General features: G+C 34.9%; 1 protein-coding gene across 2 annotated transcripts in view; it reads left to right on the top strand.

Annotated features, from left to right (window-relative positions):
• MMP16 (matrix metallopeptidase 16) overlaps nucleotides 1-20,048 on the top strand; it is a 195,976-nt gene that overhangs the window by 35,241 nt on the left and 140,687 nt on the right. Inside the window, exon 2 of one of the 2 annotated variants that reach the window (XM_035546313.2) lies at nucleotides 228-433. The exons of the other annotated variant lie outside the window; for it this stretch is intronic. Coding sequence (XP_035402206.1) covers nucleotides 347-433 — 87 coding nt within the window. The 5' untranslated portion in view covers nucleotides 228-346. The remainder of the gene's footprint in view (nucleotides 1-227; nucleotides 434-20,048) is intronic. 2 annotated transcript variants of the gene reach the window in all.

Genomic DNA, 20,048 nt, shown 5'->3' with positions numbered 1-20,048 from the left:
GATTAAATAGGAGGAGAAACTCCTGACTCTTTCTTCCTGCACCGAACCTTCCAAACAAATACCACCCGCCAGGACAGATTAGTAGAAGCTTTATGCCTTTCCCTGCTTGCTGGAAAAATCTGAATAATCCATTTCTTACTTCTCCCGCACATCCCTCCACCCTTTGTCATTCCGTTATCTGCTTTACCTACTCACTAACCAAGAGTTTCTATTCTATCTCAATCTAGAGACAAGTGTTGGTTCTTACTGCATGACCTCACTCACATACAACAGTGATAGTGCTATGGCAATTAAGAATTCAGAATTGAATTCTCTTATGTAATTACTTCTGAGATTCTTCAAAAATATGAAGACCTACGCTCACGCTGAAAATGACGATAAAAGATCTCGATCAGTGGCTGGAGTGGAAAAAGAGTGGCTCTCCTATTTCATGGTAATCATATTTGTTGCCTAGTTGTGTTTCATTTGGCTTGGCTTGTGAGAAAATTAAACTAAGGCTTGTTATTAAAAGCTTGTATTTGATTCCTTTAGATATCAACTCAGTTGTTCTGAAGGAAGACCTATTACATTTTCATTAATGACAATTAGCTATGGAATGGCAGTATGTACATGAAGAGAACTAGGAAATGAGCAGCAGTTTTCAAGCAGGAAGTAACCACTGCCTCACCATGTTTTACCAATGTTAGACAATCTGCAGTACATATGTAACATACAGTGCTTTCAGACATGAAAACATCTTTCTTCTAAGTAATCCTGTTTAAGCATTCTAGCATTCAAATGGAAATTTAGGTGAAATGTTAGCACTAGAATTGAAAAAGCATTCTTCTAAAGCCTTGCAGAGAGCTGATCCCTTACCTTACAGATATTTGGAGATGATATTTTTGTGCCTAGTGCTCAGGACCTGTAACCCAACTGAGGTTATTGGAGCTTCACAAGTGAGAAATCCTTAAACTTTATAATCTTCTCAGCAGCCAAATTCAATAGGCAGGTTCAGAGCAAATTCAGCTGTCATTTGGACTAGTATAAAGTTTGAGAATCACTTTTATAACCAGAGTGTTTTTGCTGGATTTGCTCTAAAACAGACAATAGGAAATTGTCTATTAGGTAGATATGTATTACATAAAAAATAATTATGATAACTGTGCAGTTAACCAATCCAAGGCAATTGTAGGGGTGAAAAATATAGTATGTTTTAGGGCTATCTTTATTTCAAGCTGAAAGTTGACACAGATCATAGAGACGTTGAGAAAACTGAAAGAATTTTGCCTGCTTAAACAGGATTAGATTACTGGAGCTGGAGATGCGCTTTATGTGTTAAATTATATGATTAGAGAGTCAAGGCCTTTAAGGATAAAATATTTAAGGAAAAGCAGTGTGAAATTTGGATTCCTGGTGTTCTGGGTAATCCATCTCTTAAAATTCTGATATATATATATTGCAAGTAGTTGATGGAACACAGTTTGGTCAAGTGGTCCTCACATTAGTGAAGAATGTTTAAAAGCAGACATAGTATGCTAAAATTGAAATTGTAATAAAACAACAGACTAATGTCAGTGGTGCTTGGGAACATAACATCACTGCCAAAATCTCTAAAACTAATCTCTAATGTGTCCCTATCTTGGGCTAGTTTTATCAGTAGCTCCCAGTAGAATTATTATGTTGAATGCAGGCAGATTAAGGGAGCTGTTAGAAGACGTAGTATGCTGAAGACATTTTTACTGTATTGTTGGGTTTGTCACTTAAGCTAGAGCACTTCCTGCTCAGGGCTTTTAGCATAGGACAGGACAAGATGAGAGCCAGACAGAATTTTTTTAGGGATGAACATGTGTTGGAAAATGCTAATTTGCTAAAATAAACATGCCATGATTTTTTTTCTACTTCTTTTCTCTTTTAATGAAGATTCCCATGGGCCCCAGAACTAGTGGATGGATTACTTTTTGTGTCTTTCTAACTTTGGGTAAATCTAGACTGGTTTCCCTACCCTTTTATTTTTTTTTTTGTGGAATGTTAAAGAAATAAATGTATGCTATTCTTCCTTAGTTTAAGACATTTGTATTCTCTCTTTTTCTTTCTGTAATTAGATGTGTATTCTAATGCTAGAGAAAAATAAAGGCTGTATTTGATGAGAAAACATCTGTAAAAAAAAAAAAAAAGGACTGCTGATACTTGTTTTATTACAATAAATTTTAGTGATGTCATCCTTCTATGACTGAAGCGTGGGACTTTGTTGGAAAGCATCTTTCTCTTGATGTTGTCCTTTGCTTCCACAGTGCTTATCAGCTGCATTTTTATTAACTATCACAATAACATAATGAGAGACAGTGTCTATAGGGAGTACCTGTCCTACTGGAAAGTCCTTCTCTCTAGACTGCAGCTCTTCTAAGCCTCTCATAGCAAAAGTTGCTCAAGTCTTTTGTGATCTATTAATATTTTTGAAGGTGTACTTCTGTGAACACATCTCATATGACAACCTGTTCTCTCTTAATATTTGTTGAAAATGCATAGCAATGAACATATTCTGTATTTGTTGTGGGTGGCGCTTGTTACGTTACTTCACTCTAGCTAACAGTTTTCAAAGCATGACAGTCATTTGTTGATAACATGCAGTTTACATAAATTTTATTATATTTTCATCATCATTTTTATTTATATTTTCATCGGATGCATTTGTCCACAAATATACCCACTGTAAGATACAAAAGAACTCTAGAAGGTTTCACTCTGTGAATTAACTTTTTTTTTTTTTTTTTTTTTTTAACAATATAGTATTCTAACAAAAGGATAAGTTTGGCTGTAACTCTTAATATAACAGTAACAAGTTGCCTGGCATATGGAATGATAACTCCATTATATTCATCCCACCTTGTCAGTGTTTCATGCGGCTGCTTATGGTGAAATCACTTAATCATTGGTTTTATAACTTAGAATGACTAAGAGCAGAAGGCCTTATTACATCAGATAAAGTGTTACTATATACTGCAGATGCCATGCTACTACAAGATGCACAGTCTATGGGGACATCCTCTCATATGGTCTGTGGTAAGCTAAACTCTTGGCTGATGCTGTTGCCCTCTATATTTTGCATTTTTTCTGTGAGTGAATGTAAATGCTGATTCGCAAAACCTGAGCAATAACTTACTTAAAGTTTATTGTCTTCTGCGTGACTGGATTGAGTGTTGATTTTGCTAAGCTCTCTCATTCATTGAGATATTCATTTCTTTTTATTTTCTTGTGTGTCCATTGATATTTAAAATGTGTGTAAATTCTGTTTAGAGGAAATAGCATTGTCTTTCTACAAATGGTATGTTTTCATTCCACATGCTGTTTGTGTATTGAGCTTTTATGTTCTAAGTGTTACTGTATTTTTTTTTTCTCCATCTGCATCTTGAAATTCTTGTATTAGCCCAATATAAGAGACTGCAGCTGCAGGATTTTATTTAATCCTGTTAGATAGCAATTCTCTTACTGTTTGAGTCTTCCAGAATTATCTATCCATGTTTATTTGAAATTGTTCAGAATATGATTACTAGTCAGATTTTTTATAACTAGGGAGCCCAAAATAGGTTGCATTATTATTATTATTATATTTTTAATGTATTATTATTATTATCATTATCATTATTTATTTATTTATTTATGGATCAGCTTGAAAACCTTATAGGTAGGCATTGCAATGAACTGTCTGCTAACCAGTTGTCTGGTTCTAATACTTCCTACAGTGTTAACAAACTTGATATCTGTTTCCCATGGCTGTAGTTGAAAATGGAAGAAGTAACTGCCTAATGAAATATGACATTAGAAACTTTTTTTTTTGTCTGATTTCATTGTTTTAAACAGAAACTTGAAGAAATTTCAGAAAAGGGGAAAAGTGTTGTAAGTGATTCTCAAATTCCACTACAGTTTTCATTAACCATTTTTTTTGGTGTTGTTTGAATTTCCAATTAGTATTACATAGCTTTATGTGACTCAAGAGTTTTGAGAAGTTTCTTGGATAATATTTCTTTTGAATTGAACAAATTTTTGCATCTAAAAAGAGGAGATATTCTGGGGTAGAATGCTTGTGGCCAGCCTTCTATTGAAGTGAAAAACTAGCCTTCTTCCTTGTAAGGACTGAAAGCAGTGCTTAAAAATTCAAAGATGCAAAAAAAGGTGATGTTGCTTTCTCATCCAGAGATTAATAAATAAACAAATAAATAACTTCTTAATAAATAAATAGCTAGTTTTTCACTAGAAATACCTAGAAATTGCTGACTTAGGCGAACTTGTTCTAAATACTAAGCAGCTCAGTATGGCTTCCTGTTTTTAATTTTCCTTCTTCTCTTTTTCTGTTGTCCACTTTCCTCCACCATCTCTGTATACCTTACTCCCTTTTCCACAGAATTTTGTCAAACTTTTTACTCCCTGAATGCTTTCATATCTGTCCTATGTAGCCAAACATTCTGCCTTTTCTTTCCCTTTGTTTCTTCAAGTTTACCTCTCAGTATTTATTATTCCTTCCATTTCATTTCCATTTCTCTTTGTTTCTATCCTCCATGGACTGTCCCACTAACTGCCTTATTTTGTTCTCAATTCTTAAAAGCATGTCCCACCTGCTGAAGTAACATTTCAAATGAGAATATGGTTAACGGTTAAATGGTTACACAGAGAAATGGTTAATGGTTAAAGTAAGCCCGACACAGGTAGGTCTGGCAAAAGCTGTTTCAATAATAAATTAGAGTACTGATACATGTTTAAAAAAATTACAGTAGGCAAGCTTCTACTGAGAGATTAGTTTAGTTTAGTTTAGTTTATGGGGAAAGGATGGAGAGAAAGCTACTGTGTTTAGCTGACCCAGAGATAGAAATAAGCTGAAGAGAAACATGCTGTTCTGCACTTTTTCTTGTCCTATTACAGCAATAGAGAACCTGCACTGTTTATCGCAGAACTCATCAGCTAGAGGCAGCTATACCTGAACCTCTGACCTTAATTTAACTTGACTGGGCTAAACTGTGGTTGATGAGCTACTGAAGAAGTTTAATCCTGCAGTACCAGCTAGCTATAGCTATTGCTTTAAGATTTGCTATTTGAAAAACTATACTTTTCTATCTGTAAAAGATTGCTTGCTGAGTCAAATGCATGTAATTAAAAATGGACTGAAGTTCCATAAGTATGACCAACTGCTCCCCTGCAACAAAGTGAAATACCCTGGACCAGCTCCAGTTTTCTACTGAAACAACTAAATTACATGGAGGATTTTATTATGCTTTTTAATGTGGTAGGCTCTTTAGACAAAGTGTTTTTTGTTTTGTTTTTAATAGATATTGTCAAATAGGGGCAAGCACATGAGATTTCTAGTTGTGAAATAATGGCTCCAGAAATACACCTTTTTTTCTCATTTAGTAATAATAAGAGCAGAACTGGAGGGACTGTCCTCCAGGTCACTCATTCTTCCTTTTCCAAATCCCTTTGAAGATCTGTATCTTCAAGTAACTAGAACTATGTGTTTTTATAGGAACTTGTCATTTGCTCCATATATCATCAATTTACAACATTTTATGGATGCAATATTATTGTCTGGTTAATTTTACCATTGAGACATAAATAACTCGTTTGCTAGTTATTCCTTACATTTTTGTCTCTCTGACTCACTTGAAATCAGACTCTTCAGGGCATGAGCAGTGCAGCCTTTGTACAGCAAAGCAGTGTTCTTTACTACATTAGGAGCACAAGAAACAAACTCTAGACTTTTACTCAGGTCCTCAAAGGTAATATGATCAGACTGCTTTGATTGCAGCGTAGCCACAACTCAGCCAGATATTAGTCTCACAAGATATGTTTATTATTATCTAATACTAAATGTCAGACATCAAATCAGGTTTAGTTCTCAAGTATAATCATCTGCTGGGTTATAGTCCTCAGACTCCCCTTATCTAAGATGGGTTACTCTTCTTTTATTGTATTATGATGTAAGAATTTTTTTAATCACTACTTTTGTGGGGTATACAACAATTATTTTTCATTCTTCCCTTGTTACGCTGATACGGATAAAAGGTAGTCACTTCCTAGAGATACACAAATATCACTCAAATGGTGGTAGTACAGAGGCAAAGATATATGAGAATGCCAAGACACTGTATGAGTTTAAATTCTTGTTAAACAAATGCAGACATGCAAATTTCACTTCTCTTCAGAGTACAAGAAGGAAAATCAATGTTTTCCAAATCTAGGAAATACAAATTAGTGTAAATATGTGCAAGTTATCTCTGTATTCTTTGTCTGTATGTTCCAGTTTCTAATGGGTTGTTGCAGGGAATGCACTGGAAAATACAAACTTGTATTGATCTTCTTATCTAAAAATAATAGAAGAGTACTGCTGAAGAGAAAAGCTTTGTTTCCTTCAAATCCTTTGCTGATATTTGAAATGCTTTCCTTAGTTTGCCTTTGTTTACATTTCTGAGAATGTGTAGTTCTGAAACCATAGAGTTTATACACTTTATACATTGAAATTCCCATTATTTATACCAACAGACAGCTAAAACTTTCTGTAAGCATATAAGTGAGACTAATGTTCATGGTTAAGGATGAGCACTTGACTGAAACTAGACAATGAATGGAAACAAGTCGTTTCTGCTGGATAATGGGTTTGGTTGGACAGACCTACTTTAATCTTTAAAACAACTCTGTATGATGCTTGCCCAATACTAGAACTGCACTAATATAATGGAATAGGTAACATTTTTGACAAGGTTAACTATTCTAGGAAATATATCTGTATATATTTCTGTTGTTTGAAGCACCATTTCATAGAATCATAGAATCATTAAGGTCGTGAAAGACCTCTAAGATCATCTAGTCCAACCATGTCCCTAAGTACCACATCTACCCTTTCTTTAAACACCTCCAGGGATGGTGACACCACACCCCTGGGCAACCTGTTCTAATGCCTAACCACTCTTTTTGAGATGAAAGTTTTCCTAAAAAATTATAGAAGAGGAATGAGACCTTAGAAGAAATGCTGCAGATTGAAAAGAGTAGTATAGAGCCTTAAGATCTGTTGTGATTTGGAAATTCAGGAAGGTAAATATCACCTGCAACAGAGCTGATACACATACTGATCTTTGAGGTATAAAGACTGTTCTTAGCCTCTGGTTTAAAGCAAACACCACCCTCTCATGTTAATTTCAAATAAAAGGTCTTTGTTCTTTTTCTGTGGGATTCATTAAACAGATCTATAGTCACAGCCTCTACAGAATGATAATCTAATGTTGATATGGCAGGGAGTTAGCTACTTCACATAATCACCAGTCATGTGGTTCTTTCTTAGGCTTAACCCTTTAGTTTTGCAGTTGATCTAAATATACTTTACAGAACTTGGGGTATCTTTTTTTTTACAGAAACATCCACACAATTCCATCATGAATCTTTAGAGGAGCAGAGTGCAGATTGAGTTGATTTCTCTTAAGATGTCATGCGTGTGTTAAGAGTGCATAGAATTCTACATGTGCATAGTGCATGTGCATAGAATTCTACATGCACTTATAAGAAACTGTGATAACGTGAAATAGCCAGTGTATTGAAAATACATATATATGTACATAATAAAATATAATGTATTATATTATATTTATCTACTATCTATTATCTTTATTATATAAAGATAATATATCCAATATGCCATATTTTAAATGATATGTAAATATAAAATATAAAAACAAATATAGAGCACATATATATATAAAGATACATATGTATATAAAGATACATAATCTGTAATAAAAATGTGTATTATATATACACTCCCTCTTGGGGAGGTTGGTATTTATGCTAAATTGATAAGACTTCTTCTCAAACCTGAAGAAAGAAATATGAAATTTTTTCTCTTCAGAGCAATAATAACTGCAGAACAGATTCACATGTACTACAAAGCATTAATTTCTCCCTGTTTGGAACACTTTAGGTATTCTTCTTGTCCTCTTTCTACCATTTACTTTCTATTCAGCACTTTGTGAAACACAGTGAACCATAGCAACTGCTTTTCAGTCATGCTTGCTTTTATTATGCTCTATCTTTTTTTTTTTTTTTTTTTTTCATTTTGGAGAGGTAAATAAAAAGAGAACCTTTTAGAAATGGAATAAAAAGGACAGAGGCATTTGCTTCCTGGAATGTTGGAATCTGAAAAAAATAATTTTAAGTTCCTTAAAAGACAATAAATAAAGTAATTCAAAGATCTCAAAATGTTCTGAAAAAACGAGTTTCATTGTTCCCTTCCAAGATGGTCTTGTAAAAATATTGTGAACATTTTTTGCAACAAACTACTATATAAACCTGCTGCTTCCAACTTTTTGTGTACCTTATCACATGAGAGTTACAAAAAGGGGAAGATATTTCCAATTATCCTATCAGTGGACATTTCTAATTAGCTTATCAATGTACATGGCTGATGTTATTCTCCATTTTGTAAACAATTAAATTGAGACATGTTTAACTTCTCTGAGACTATAGAGGTTGTTTGCTTTTCTGTATTATGCTGAATTGCAAATTTCAGAAAGGTAGTTTGAAAGAAATTCTTCATTCTTGCTTGATAAAATGTCTGCTACATTCTATTCGAGTCTTGCTTAAGAGAGAGTTGTGGTATCCACCCCTTGGTGAGATACAGGACTGAAGCTGTTTCCTTCCCCTTCATGTTCCACAAGACCCTTCAACAAACAATTCTTGGATCTTCTCAATGACGTGCAACAGCCTTGGAGCACAAATACTTGTGCAGTCTACATTCTGCTGCTAACCTTCAAAACTACAAGAAATTCTCAGCTTTCTTCCTTTTAAATAGACCGATTGACGTAGAAAACATAAACTGCTTTCTTAGTATTTAAATATATGGCTGAATTATAACCTTATAAAATATTATAAGCTGTATCTGTAATACACAGTACTGGGCATTATTAAGATACAGTTAATGAAGATAGTGTTTTAACAATCACTGATATCTGAGCAGTACTCCTGGTTATACCTATATGAGTCTTAATAGACATGCTATGCTGAGGTGTCTGAAGTCAATATTCTGATTTAAATTTCTGAAAAGGTCTGACAGTAAGAATAGAACTTTTTCATAACCTAGCCATCTTCCTGATCTGTTTAAAAACACTTTACAACTGAAGGATGGTTTTAGGAAAGTCATTAAGAGCTTATTACTTAAATGATTGATTTTTTTTAGTTGTTGACCTTGGACACAACTCAGTGCTGCACCTTTAATGGCACAGCCAAGCACTGCAAAATGCAGGTATTTGATTAGGTATTCAAGAATTTAACCTCTGCCTACCTAAAATATTATGAATGGTAGAAGTTCTTTCTGTGCAGTCAAAATGATTGGCTGCCAAAACCACATTCTTTATTAATACAGCTGATACTTTATCCATAAATATTTCAGCTGAGACATTGATTTATGGTGAGGAGGTAATGTTGTGCATTGTACTTGTATACTTTTTTAAAATACATAAAAGTAATAAAACCACAATACAAGCAGAAATTAAAAATAGCATTTGTATTCTCATAGAGCTGGTATTTACCCATCAGGTGAAGGTAGTTGTATGGCTTTCCTCTTTAGTTGGGGCATGCAATCCAATGAAGTATGACACAGCTGCTTGACTGTTCTTCCCCTCCATGCTATTTGCCTGTCTCCCTTCTCCAGCCTCTTGCATACTAAGGTAGCATCCATCCTGATAGCACTGTCCTGGTTGCCTTTCTACCAGTCTTATGGTAATGTAAACCCAGCCTTTACTGATAATGCTCTTTCTGTAGCAAGAGCAGGTGACAAATTGTTATTGAATTTTATGAGAAGAAATAAACTTCTATTTTATTTTTTTAATGTTACTAGAGCTACATAATCCTCAACTGAAATACAACAACATTTTATCCAAGGTGAGTTTTTAGAAATTGAAAATGGCGTCTCTCCAGAACTTATTTCTTCACAGTGATTACAGGGAAGAGCATTGTCAAATATTCCCAGTCACTTCCTGCATCAGCCTTGGAGCACAACTGCTGTTACTAACCTTAAAATAGTGTGTAAAAACTTTTTTTTTTTTTTTCCAAACAAGATTTGCACCTGGAGTTTGTATCTGTACAGAATTCGGAGAATTTGCAGTGGACTGCAAACGTATTTTAATATATGTATAGGATTTATAAATATTATCAGATAACTAATCATTTTTACTAAAGATAATTATTAATGTCCATATTTACCAATGAGGACAGTAGAGCAGAGAAATGATCCTTGCCATAATTGTCCCTTTGTTATGTACAAATTAGATCAAGATTACTGGATGTTAGAGAGAAAACAGCTTTCTGGATCCCATGCTGAGAGTTGGAAAGGAGTAGAAAGGGCTGGGGGGTTATTTCTTTCTTTATTTTTTAATTGTAATCTCATAAAAGACGTTGAAAAACACACTTTGGAGTTGAACCACCCTTTAAATTTGACTGCTGTCACTAGTTCAAGCATATTTTGTTGTACTGCATACTATAACTACATGATGGTTAAGTCTCCAAAAGGGTTTCAGTTCCTTGATATTTTGGGGTTTTACTGTGTCTGTGTGTCGGTCACAGTTCATTTGAGTCCTACTTTGCATATAACTGTTGCTAAGGCTGTAAGAGTTCATTTTTCTACAACAAAGCTATTGCCTAGTGTGGGAAGATACATGAGAGAAATGAAGTGCTATCGGCATTGATTCCCATTGGGAACACTGTGGATGTTCTCCAGGCAGGACCATATACTCTGAACAGCTCTCTGGCAAGAAATACAGTAGCAAATAGCAGGAGCATTAGAGCAAGGAGAACTTCCATTGAAAGAGCAGAGGTAGGAAACTTTTAAGAGAAGCATTCTCTTGACAAAGGTTATTTATGTCTACTGGAATATAAGAGGAGAGAGTGAGCGTATCGTAGCTTCTGGCTGGATAAGCAAAGCATAGCTTTCATTTGAGGTTTCGCAATTAAAATTACATTCAGCAGGTTGTTTACCTGGATAATTTAATCTTATTTTTTTTTTCTTTCTATTTTTCAGGAGAACAACACTTCTGTGTATTAGAAATTCCTTTGCTGAACCTGATTTCTTTGTTACCAATTTGTCCTTTTAGAAATTAGTAAACCATCATCTCTGTTATAGCAATGCATTTTCTAGGGGAAATGTATTTAATTAACTGTGACATTTAAAAGGCTTGAAGAGCTAGTTCTAGACTTGAGGCAGCTGAATCTGAGCATCCTGCTTGTCTGAAATAACGTCAGATTATGAGGTGCACTTGAGAGTGCCAAATTAAACACAGTAATCAACCATTGCTTAAACAGAGGGAGCTTTATAACCAGTTAGGTGTGTAATTCTATCACAACAGACTCTATTCTGTAGAGCTGAACCAATCTGTGATACAGAGCTTGCTTTTGATGTTTTTGTCAAGAATGAGCTGATTTAAGATGTGTGCTTATTGCACAAACACTTGAAGAGAAAAACTATATTCTAGATTTTCAGTAAGATAAAGAGAGAACAGATTATACGTACAGACCGGGAGATGCGCCACTGGAGAGCAGCCCCACAGAGAGGGATCTGGGGGTTGTGGTTGATAGCAAGATGAATATGAGCCAGCAGTGTGCCCTGGCAGAGAGGAGTGCCAACCGTATTCTGGGGTGCATCAAGCACGGCATTGCTAGTCGGTCAAGGGGAGTGATTGTCCCATTCTACTCTGCACTGGTACAGCCTCACCTCGAGTACCGTGTGCAGTTCTGGGCACCACAGTACAAAAAGGATGTGAAACTATTGGAGAGTGTCCAGAGAAGGGCTACAAAAATGGTGAAGGGCCTAGAAGGAAAGAGTAAATTTTTAATGTTACTGTTTGCATACCTGAGGATACAGAAACCAACAGACTGAAAGAAGTGGCTCTAAATCTTATGTGAAAGAGATAGTAAATAGTACTTAGCCAGTCCATTGAATTCACAGGAAATCTAAACTTTGTCACTGTACAAGAAAAACAAAAATAAAAATTTGAATACTGATAGTATTTGTAGGGATGCATTATATGACAATATATTATCATCCTTCTTGAACACCTAATTAGAGATTAGAGAGGGACATAGAATTTTTATAATGGTAAACTGGATGCATGGAGAAAGGGATCTGTTTCTTCTTAATGGATTGTATGGTGATGGATACTGCAGCAGTATTTTGCTCTCAGAGCAGCATGTGGTTCAATGAAGTATGAATCAAGTATTTTCTGAGTTTGGAAGTGAATTTGGACCTCTCAGAATGAGCAAATGAGAAAAAATATATTTTTCATACTTTGTCACTGGTGGAATTTCATCCTTCACTGATTTGCAATAGTAAATCTGTAACGGAAAGAAATATTGTACTAATGGGAAACACAGGGGTGTGGACTTCAGCCAGATATGTCATTTTCTTGTTTCTTTTTGTGCCCTACTTCTGCCTTTCCCCTGTCACATAAGAAGACCGTTTTTCAGTTCCTGCAATTAGATGCCTACTACTGTCAAGTGTTTCTACCTCCTTATATGTAAGGAAGTTGTCAGTGCTGCATGAGCAAACTGGTACTTCTTGTTCTGCTATGCATCAGTAATATTTGAAGCAAATTGGAGTGGTCTGTCTCCTTTGGAGAGATGTCTTCTGTATTCAGTAGCTGTTTCTTGGGTCTACTGTCTGTCCCAGATAGAAGCAGTAACTCTAGCATCATTGCTCATGTAAATGAGTTTAAGCTTGGAAGAAGATGCTGAATAGTCTGCAGAGTTACTTTGCTCTTTCACAGTAGAGAGATGCTCCAGATGCATTAGATCTACTTAAAGAGAGTGCTAATAAATCAATTCTCACTTTTAGTGAAGGTGTTTACACTACAAAAGAGGAGAGAAAAACAGTGTTAACACTGAGAAACTGTGATTGTAGAAATACTAATTGGTATGGGAATTGTGGGCCTGTAGTGTACATGCAACTGCTTTAGCACTGTATTTGGAAACTAACATTATTTCAAACTCAATCTTCTAACCATAGATCAGTGTTGTGTAGCTTTATATGGGAAAGTTGTTTTTTCTTATACAACAGGAAATGACAGTTTCTAATCTTGCAAGTACTTAGGGCAATGAGCTGAATATACGAGAGTACTTTTAAATAAGGTGAGAATGTATTTTATTAGGGTTGTTTTAAGACTGTAGTTTTATAGGTCATATATATCAATGTTTTATGCTAACCACATGCAAAGGAGATTTACCCACAGTTGTAATTAAGCAAAGTCAGAATTTTAAACAGGATGGTGCTGTACTAGACTTAATTCATGACAGCTGCAGGACACTTGCTAGCATGTTTTTCAAATAAAAACATAAAACCTGCTCTTGCTTAAATTACACTTTTAATGCAGTTAGTTGTCTAGGCACTGTTTCCCAGACCATTCAGAGGAAAGAGAAGAAATTGAATGCCAATATGGCACAGCAAAAGAGGCAGTGTGTTGTCAGAAGAACCTTGACTTTCTTGACTTGCCATAATCCAATATTAAAAAGTCAAAGACATAATACCTATTTAAAATGATGTGGTTGTTTTTGTTTGTTTGTTGGTTTGTTTGTTGTTAGTTTTTGTTTGCTATAAAGCAAGTGGGGACATCTGTTATGCAATCTTTTATGGGTACGTTGTAATAATTAACTTTAAGGAGGGTAAATGGATGTAGAAAAAGGCGGTGTCACTTTTTTCTTTAGAAAGTGAGAGTTGTGTGATACTCAAGTTACATGCAAAATATTATGATAACTTTTTTAAGTTAATTGCCAAGATCAAGGTGATGATTATTCTGTAACAGATAATTATAAAATGTTTAGTAATCATTGTTAGGCAAAAGGAAGAGGAGACACACCAGACATATTTAAGAATGACACATATATTATCTCTGCTCTTTTGGCCTCTATACTTTCCTTTCACCATTACAGTTATAGTGTAAATTTGAAAGATACAGCATAATTCCCATTGTGTCGTTTTCAAATTACTAATTGCAAAATTATGAATATATGAATAGCTTACAGAAATGACAGCTTTCTGGAGTGCTGTTTATATTAGACTGTTACACAAAAATGGATGGTTTTATGTTAGATTCTTAGGTATTGGTCTTCTTCAGAAAAAAAAAACTTAAAGGGGATTGAAAACCTTTTATCATATAATTGTTTTGAAATTATTCTTTCTGATAAGAGCACTGTGGACCTCTACAGTTTGAACAGGAAATCAGACTTTCCAATGTATAAATTCCAGGAGAATCATGAGATTATATTTCATTAGATGTCCAGGGGCAAAGGTGTATGAACATTTGCACAAGTGACTGCCCTTCATTTACTCCTGTTGCTCCTGCTCGTCTCCCTGTGTTGTCTCCGAGTTTCTGTGGATAACCTAGAAGGAGCTAGCAATGGCCTGGAAGACTGAGAATTGGTGTGTTAATTATCATAGTAGTCAAGTAAACACTGAAGTGGCCTTCTTTGAACCCTAGGTATACAACAATAGGGGGAATTTAGCATCTGTTTAATAATTATTGCATATCCAGAAGTGAAACTAAATTGGGAAGAGCTGTTGACTCCATTGAGGGTAGAGAGGTCTTGCAGAGAGATCTTGGCAAATTAGGAAGTTGGGCATTCACCGACCATATGAAGTTTAAGAGCAAGTGCTGGATTCTGTACCTGGGAAGGGGCAGCCCTGGCTGTATGACAGACTTGGGGGATGTGAGGTTGGAGAGCAGCCCCGCAAAAGAAACTTGGGCATTTTGGTTGACAGCAAGTTGAATATGAGTCAACCATGTGCCCTGGCAGCCAGGAGGGCCAGCCATACCCTGGGGTGCACCCAGCATAGCACTGCTAGCCATCTGAGGGAAAGATTGACCCCCTCTGCTCTGTGCTAGCGCGGCCTCACTTCAAGCACTGTGTGCAGTTTGGGGTACCACAGTATAAAAAGGACGTAAAGCTACTAGAAAGTGTCCTAAGGAGGGCTACAAAGATGAAGAGTCTAGAGGGCAAGACGTATGAGGAGTGGCTGAGGTCCCTTGGTTTGCCCATGAGGGAGGGAGGCCTCGCGGCAGCCTGCAGCTTCCTCATGAGGGGAGTGGAGGGGCAGGTGCTGAGCTCAGCTCTTTGGGGACAGCGACAGGACCCAAGGGAATGGCATGGAGCTGGGACAGTGGAGGGTCGGGCTGGGTGTTAGGAAAAGGTTCTTCACCCAGAGGGTGGTCAGGCACTGGAACAGGCTCCCCAGGGAATTGGTCACAGCACTGAGCCTGCTGGAGCTCAAGAAGCATCTGGACATCATTCTCAGATGTATAGTTTGATTTTTGGTTGGTCCCATGTGGAGCCACTATTTGGACTTGTTGATCCTTGTGGGTCCCTTCCAACTTGAGATATTTTATGATTCTATAATTATATGATTCTATGAATCTAACATTTATTTGGAATTAGCTGGTTGTGCTGTGCAGAATTCAACACAGATAAAAAAATGGTTAGCAGGTCTGTACATTATTAGTGAAATGTAGATTGGAAGGGTACAGTATGTTTTTAAAGCTTATAATATCACATCAGTCTTGGAGTCAGAGGCAGAGACCCTCTTAACTTCAGTGACAGCAGAGTGACACCCTTGAACAGTCATAGGGTTTGGATAATAGCATATTTTTTAGTCTGAAGGAGAATTAGCACAGTTGTAATAACAAATTACAAAAATTAATATCTTAATATGTCAGGAAACAGCAACAACAACAACAAGCAGTTTAGAAGTGAGAATATAGATTAGGATCTAGAAACAGGTTTTATTAACATGTTTCTGATAGGTTGCTCTTGGATTTATAATTAAACTAGCTTTGTTGGAAGAACCCACAATGGGGGCTTTCCATTCAGAGAATGAGAATTGATTGTGTCTCTGCAGTTGATCTGGAGCTAACCTCTTTGATCTAAAACCAGGACAAATGAAGATTTATACATCTGAACCTACAGCTAAAGCAAAAAAGTGCCACTATCTGATTTACTGAGTAAAAATTTAAATAAAACTTCACAGTAGCAAGACCTTTAAACAGGAACTTTACATTGTTGTTCAAATTCACCCTTACATTTATTTATTTATTTTCTTTCATGAAGTGGCTTTAGGCATTTCTAGGTTCAGGGCAAAGCCATTAGCGTGTGAAATTAGTATAATTAACTTCTAGATGTTTGCTAAGAGATATTGATATATTGCTTGATTATGACCAGTTTATTTACATCGAAGGTTTAGTATTTTAGCTTTACACATAATTACATATTATTCTAGTCTAACTTTTCTAAACCAAAATAAAATGGGATTAAAACAAAACAAAACAAAACTGTTCAGCCTTCTGTAACTTTTTATGTTGAAAAATGGTGAATTCTAGATTAGGGGCAGATGTTTTCTCTTTAATGTTCTGAAGATATCTTCCTGCTCATTTATTCGATACTATGGGAAAAACTACTTCAAATTACTAAATGAAACAACTTTGCCTGGACAGAAATAGAAAGGTAATTCTTACAAATTAGTGTAAGAATTAAACAAATATGATGCTCATGAATTCTAGGAGAAGCAAAGCAGTAACTAAAAGCTGGGATTGGTAGCCACGTGTTTCCTTCATTAAACTCATACTTCAAGCCCAGTTGTGCCAGGGAAATGAAAATAAAGTTCAGTAAGCCAACTTCTACCATGTGCCTATTATATGTATGCAAATTTCTTGGGATTTAATCCTGCAAACTGTTGCAAGCTCTTAACTTAATGAGATAAAAAGGTAAAAACATTGTAACTGTTCATGGTATGTGGAAATCTAATCTTCACTTAATGCCATGACCAGTAAAATATGGCTTCAATGTTGTTTTGTCATGTTAGTAAATGATAGAATGAAACTGATCTTTGTCAATTTCAAGTGCACTTTTCAGAAATGAGATCTTGAGGGAGAACTTTTTCAGAATTTGTGTTCATCTATTTCCTGTGTGAGCATCTAGTCTCCTCGTAAAACAAAAATTGCAGGGAATAAATTACAGATTACTAGGAATATTATGTTCCTTTCTTCTGTTCTACAGCCTACAAAATCTCACACGTATCCTAGAACTGACTCCATAAAAAATCAGTCCTTATTAAAACAATGAAAGACAGATATTTATTTATTTGTTTATTAAATTAAAACCATTAAGTAATAAATGTTTTTGTGTGAGAAATGAAAGGTATAGTTGAGAGCAGTTTATCTAGAAAGTTTGGATCACCTTCTCTAGATAAAATAATTGTGAAATAATGCATATTAATTTGCAAAGCAATACTTTTTGCTAAATTCCTGTAACTGGTAATTTCCCGTAACTGCTTTATTTTACAGCACTCTAATTTTTGGTGGATGTTCTTAGAATTCCACTTTATTCTGCAGTTCCCGTTACAGTTCAAACTTTTTAGCTCTTATCATAGCTCTGATTCCTGGAATCCACTGCTGGATAGCAGACTATGTGATTTTAGTAAAATTTTACACATAATACAGTGGCATTTAGTTTATTGATAAATCTGTTCTTGTATAGACAGTCTGGTAGCAAGGATCTGATTCCAGTAAATTACATTAAATGTTAAAAGTATTACTTGTTTGAATGTCTACAAGTCCTCACAGTAAGAATTCCACATCTCTCTAGACTGTTGACCTCTTTTTGATTCTCACAAGCCTGTTCCTCAGCTAGAACATCTCTTATAGTTCTTGACAAAGTTCATATAAACTGGAACAGATTCAACCATTGTTTTAATGGTCTTGTTTTAAGTTTCTGTAGCAGCTTAGTGTAATTCTAGGAACAAGATTTTCTTCAATTTGTAGGGTGAACTTTGGGAACATGTTATTGAATTTCTATTACATTTTCTGCTAATAAAAGAAAAGTTTTTGCTCCTTTTTAGTGGAAACTGTAAGACATTTTACTTTGTTGGTTCAGGCAGTGTAGGCTACTGCAGAAACAGATCAGAGCTAAATTATTATTTTAACATCAAGGATGAATACATTTCTTTGTAACAAAGTGTAAGATGGATTCAACCTAACATCTGACCCCTGTTTTTTTTTTTTATTTTTTATTTTTTTGTATCTTGAAATTCTTGAATTTCCCTTTTAACTTGTATCACTTATACTTTTCCTGTCACTTCTTCATAGACTATTTTACCCTTCTCAAAACGTCTTTTAATTATTCTTGCCACTACAATTTGATTTCTGCTTTGAAATTTTTAGCAAATTAGGGCAATGGAGTGATAGTGTTATATCACCTGGGGAAATCTGGATCTTGTTGAAGGTAGGGGGTCTTTTGTTGATTTTTATGTTTTCCTTTTAGAAAGCTATAAAATTTGACTTTGGCCTCATGGCTTTGCCAAGCATGTTTTGAAATTCTGAAGGTTATTGTATTATAGAACATTTATATAATCTTCTAGTGAAAAGACATTCTCTCTCAGTGTTTGTATCTTTGCAGCTTCTCTTCTTAAGTTCTTTTCATTCTTTGCACCAGAGCACACTACTCATTAAACTGCTATTATTCGATTCATTGTGAAATTATTGGAATGAGCTAAACTATGAAAAAAATGTTTTTCCATTACATCCTGTTCAACACAGTGTGAGGAATTCAGTTTACAGAATATGCGAAGTAAAACCAGATTGAGGCAACTTCCATGTAAAACACGGAATACGTTATATTCTTTTTTACTATAGTTGTGGATTATACTGATAACTGTGTTTTCTTGTTTGTTTGTTTGCTTTTGTTTAATAAGGCTTGCTACCTTGTGCTGGGAAAACCTTTATATCTGCAGTGTGATTAGGTTTACATAATCTAAAAAACCAAACCAAACCAAAACAAAACAAACAAAAAACAGAAGCCATCTCCTACATCTTGTTGAAGAAAATGCAAGAATAAACTTAAAGGAGCTGGAGATAAGGTCATTTTAGAGGAACCTTTCAAAAACCATTAGAGAAAGCCTTAATCTCACCATATTTAGGTCCAGCTGTAAACTACAGAAAACCTGGGTGGACTTTCAGTAATAACAGCCTATGATTTTACAAAGAACAGGACAAGGAACTTAGCTTACCACCCTCTGGGGAAATTTTAAATATTTTTAAGCACATAAAAGCCAAAATGATTGACATTTTTATAAATGTTTATACTGTAGAGAGATTGTTAAATTGCCAAGCATTTTCTAATGACAATGTAAAAGAAACTCTCTTAAATCTTAAGTTTTACTGCAGAAAGCATAAAATGTTTGAACTTGTCAGAATTGTATATAAAAGTAATTACATACTGAGAAAATTTCACAGGAATGCATCACTAGCTTAATTAAGACTAAATTGCACAATTAATCCCATGTAAATAATGTCACTGTAGAAGCTGATAGTTTCAGAGTCAGTGTTTCAGTTTGTTTTGCAGCAGTGTATGTGGTGCATGATGAAAATATTTTATATTATTGAAATTTACTATTTATTGGAATTCTTTTATTAATTAATTTTATTTTAGGACAATAGAGTGCTACATTTCTGACTCAGATGCCCAGTCTTTTAAGTTAGTATTTATCTGAGTTAATAAATCATTTTTATATGAGCAATGGCTTTAGAATTTTAATAGATCCTGTTAAATTTTCATTGCATTTTTCTAATACATAGGTAATGCAAAACATGTAGACTCTTTTAAGTTTAATTATACCCATTTCAATAACACAAAAGATGTCATTATTTTCCAGTATACATTACTGTTTAAATGTTTGCATGTGTGGATGTATATGTTTATCAGCATATATGTGTATAAAATGATTTGGTTATTGTATATTTTTTACATAGAAAGTGTTTACAGATTCAGTGTTTCAATAAATATGTTCATCTCAAAAAAGAATTGTGAAGTGTATGTTGCAAATTGCTCACCTCCTTTCAAAGACAAACTTGTGATGGTAGGAGTCACTTTGCTATAGTGGCATTTTGGATATTTTTTACAAATTGTACAATAATCTCTGTGCTGTGACTTCAGTGAATGTCAGCAGCTAGTTACACCAGATGTTGTCCAGTGAACTGAGCACATAATTTCAGTGCTTATTT

The sequence above is a fragment of the Cygnus atratus genome, chromosome 2 (assembly GCF_013377495.2).
Source record: "Cygnus atratus isolate AKBS03 ecotype Queensland, Australia chromosome 2, CAtr_DNAZoo_HiC_assembly, whole genome shotgun sequence".
NCBI classification, from domain to species: Eukaryota; Metazoa; Chordata; class Aves; order Anseriformes; family Anatidae; genus Cygnus; species Cygnus atratus.
The sequence above is the reverse complement of the archived record's forward strand: the minus strand, read 5'-3'. Positions and strand labels throughout refer to the sequence as shown.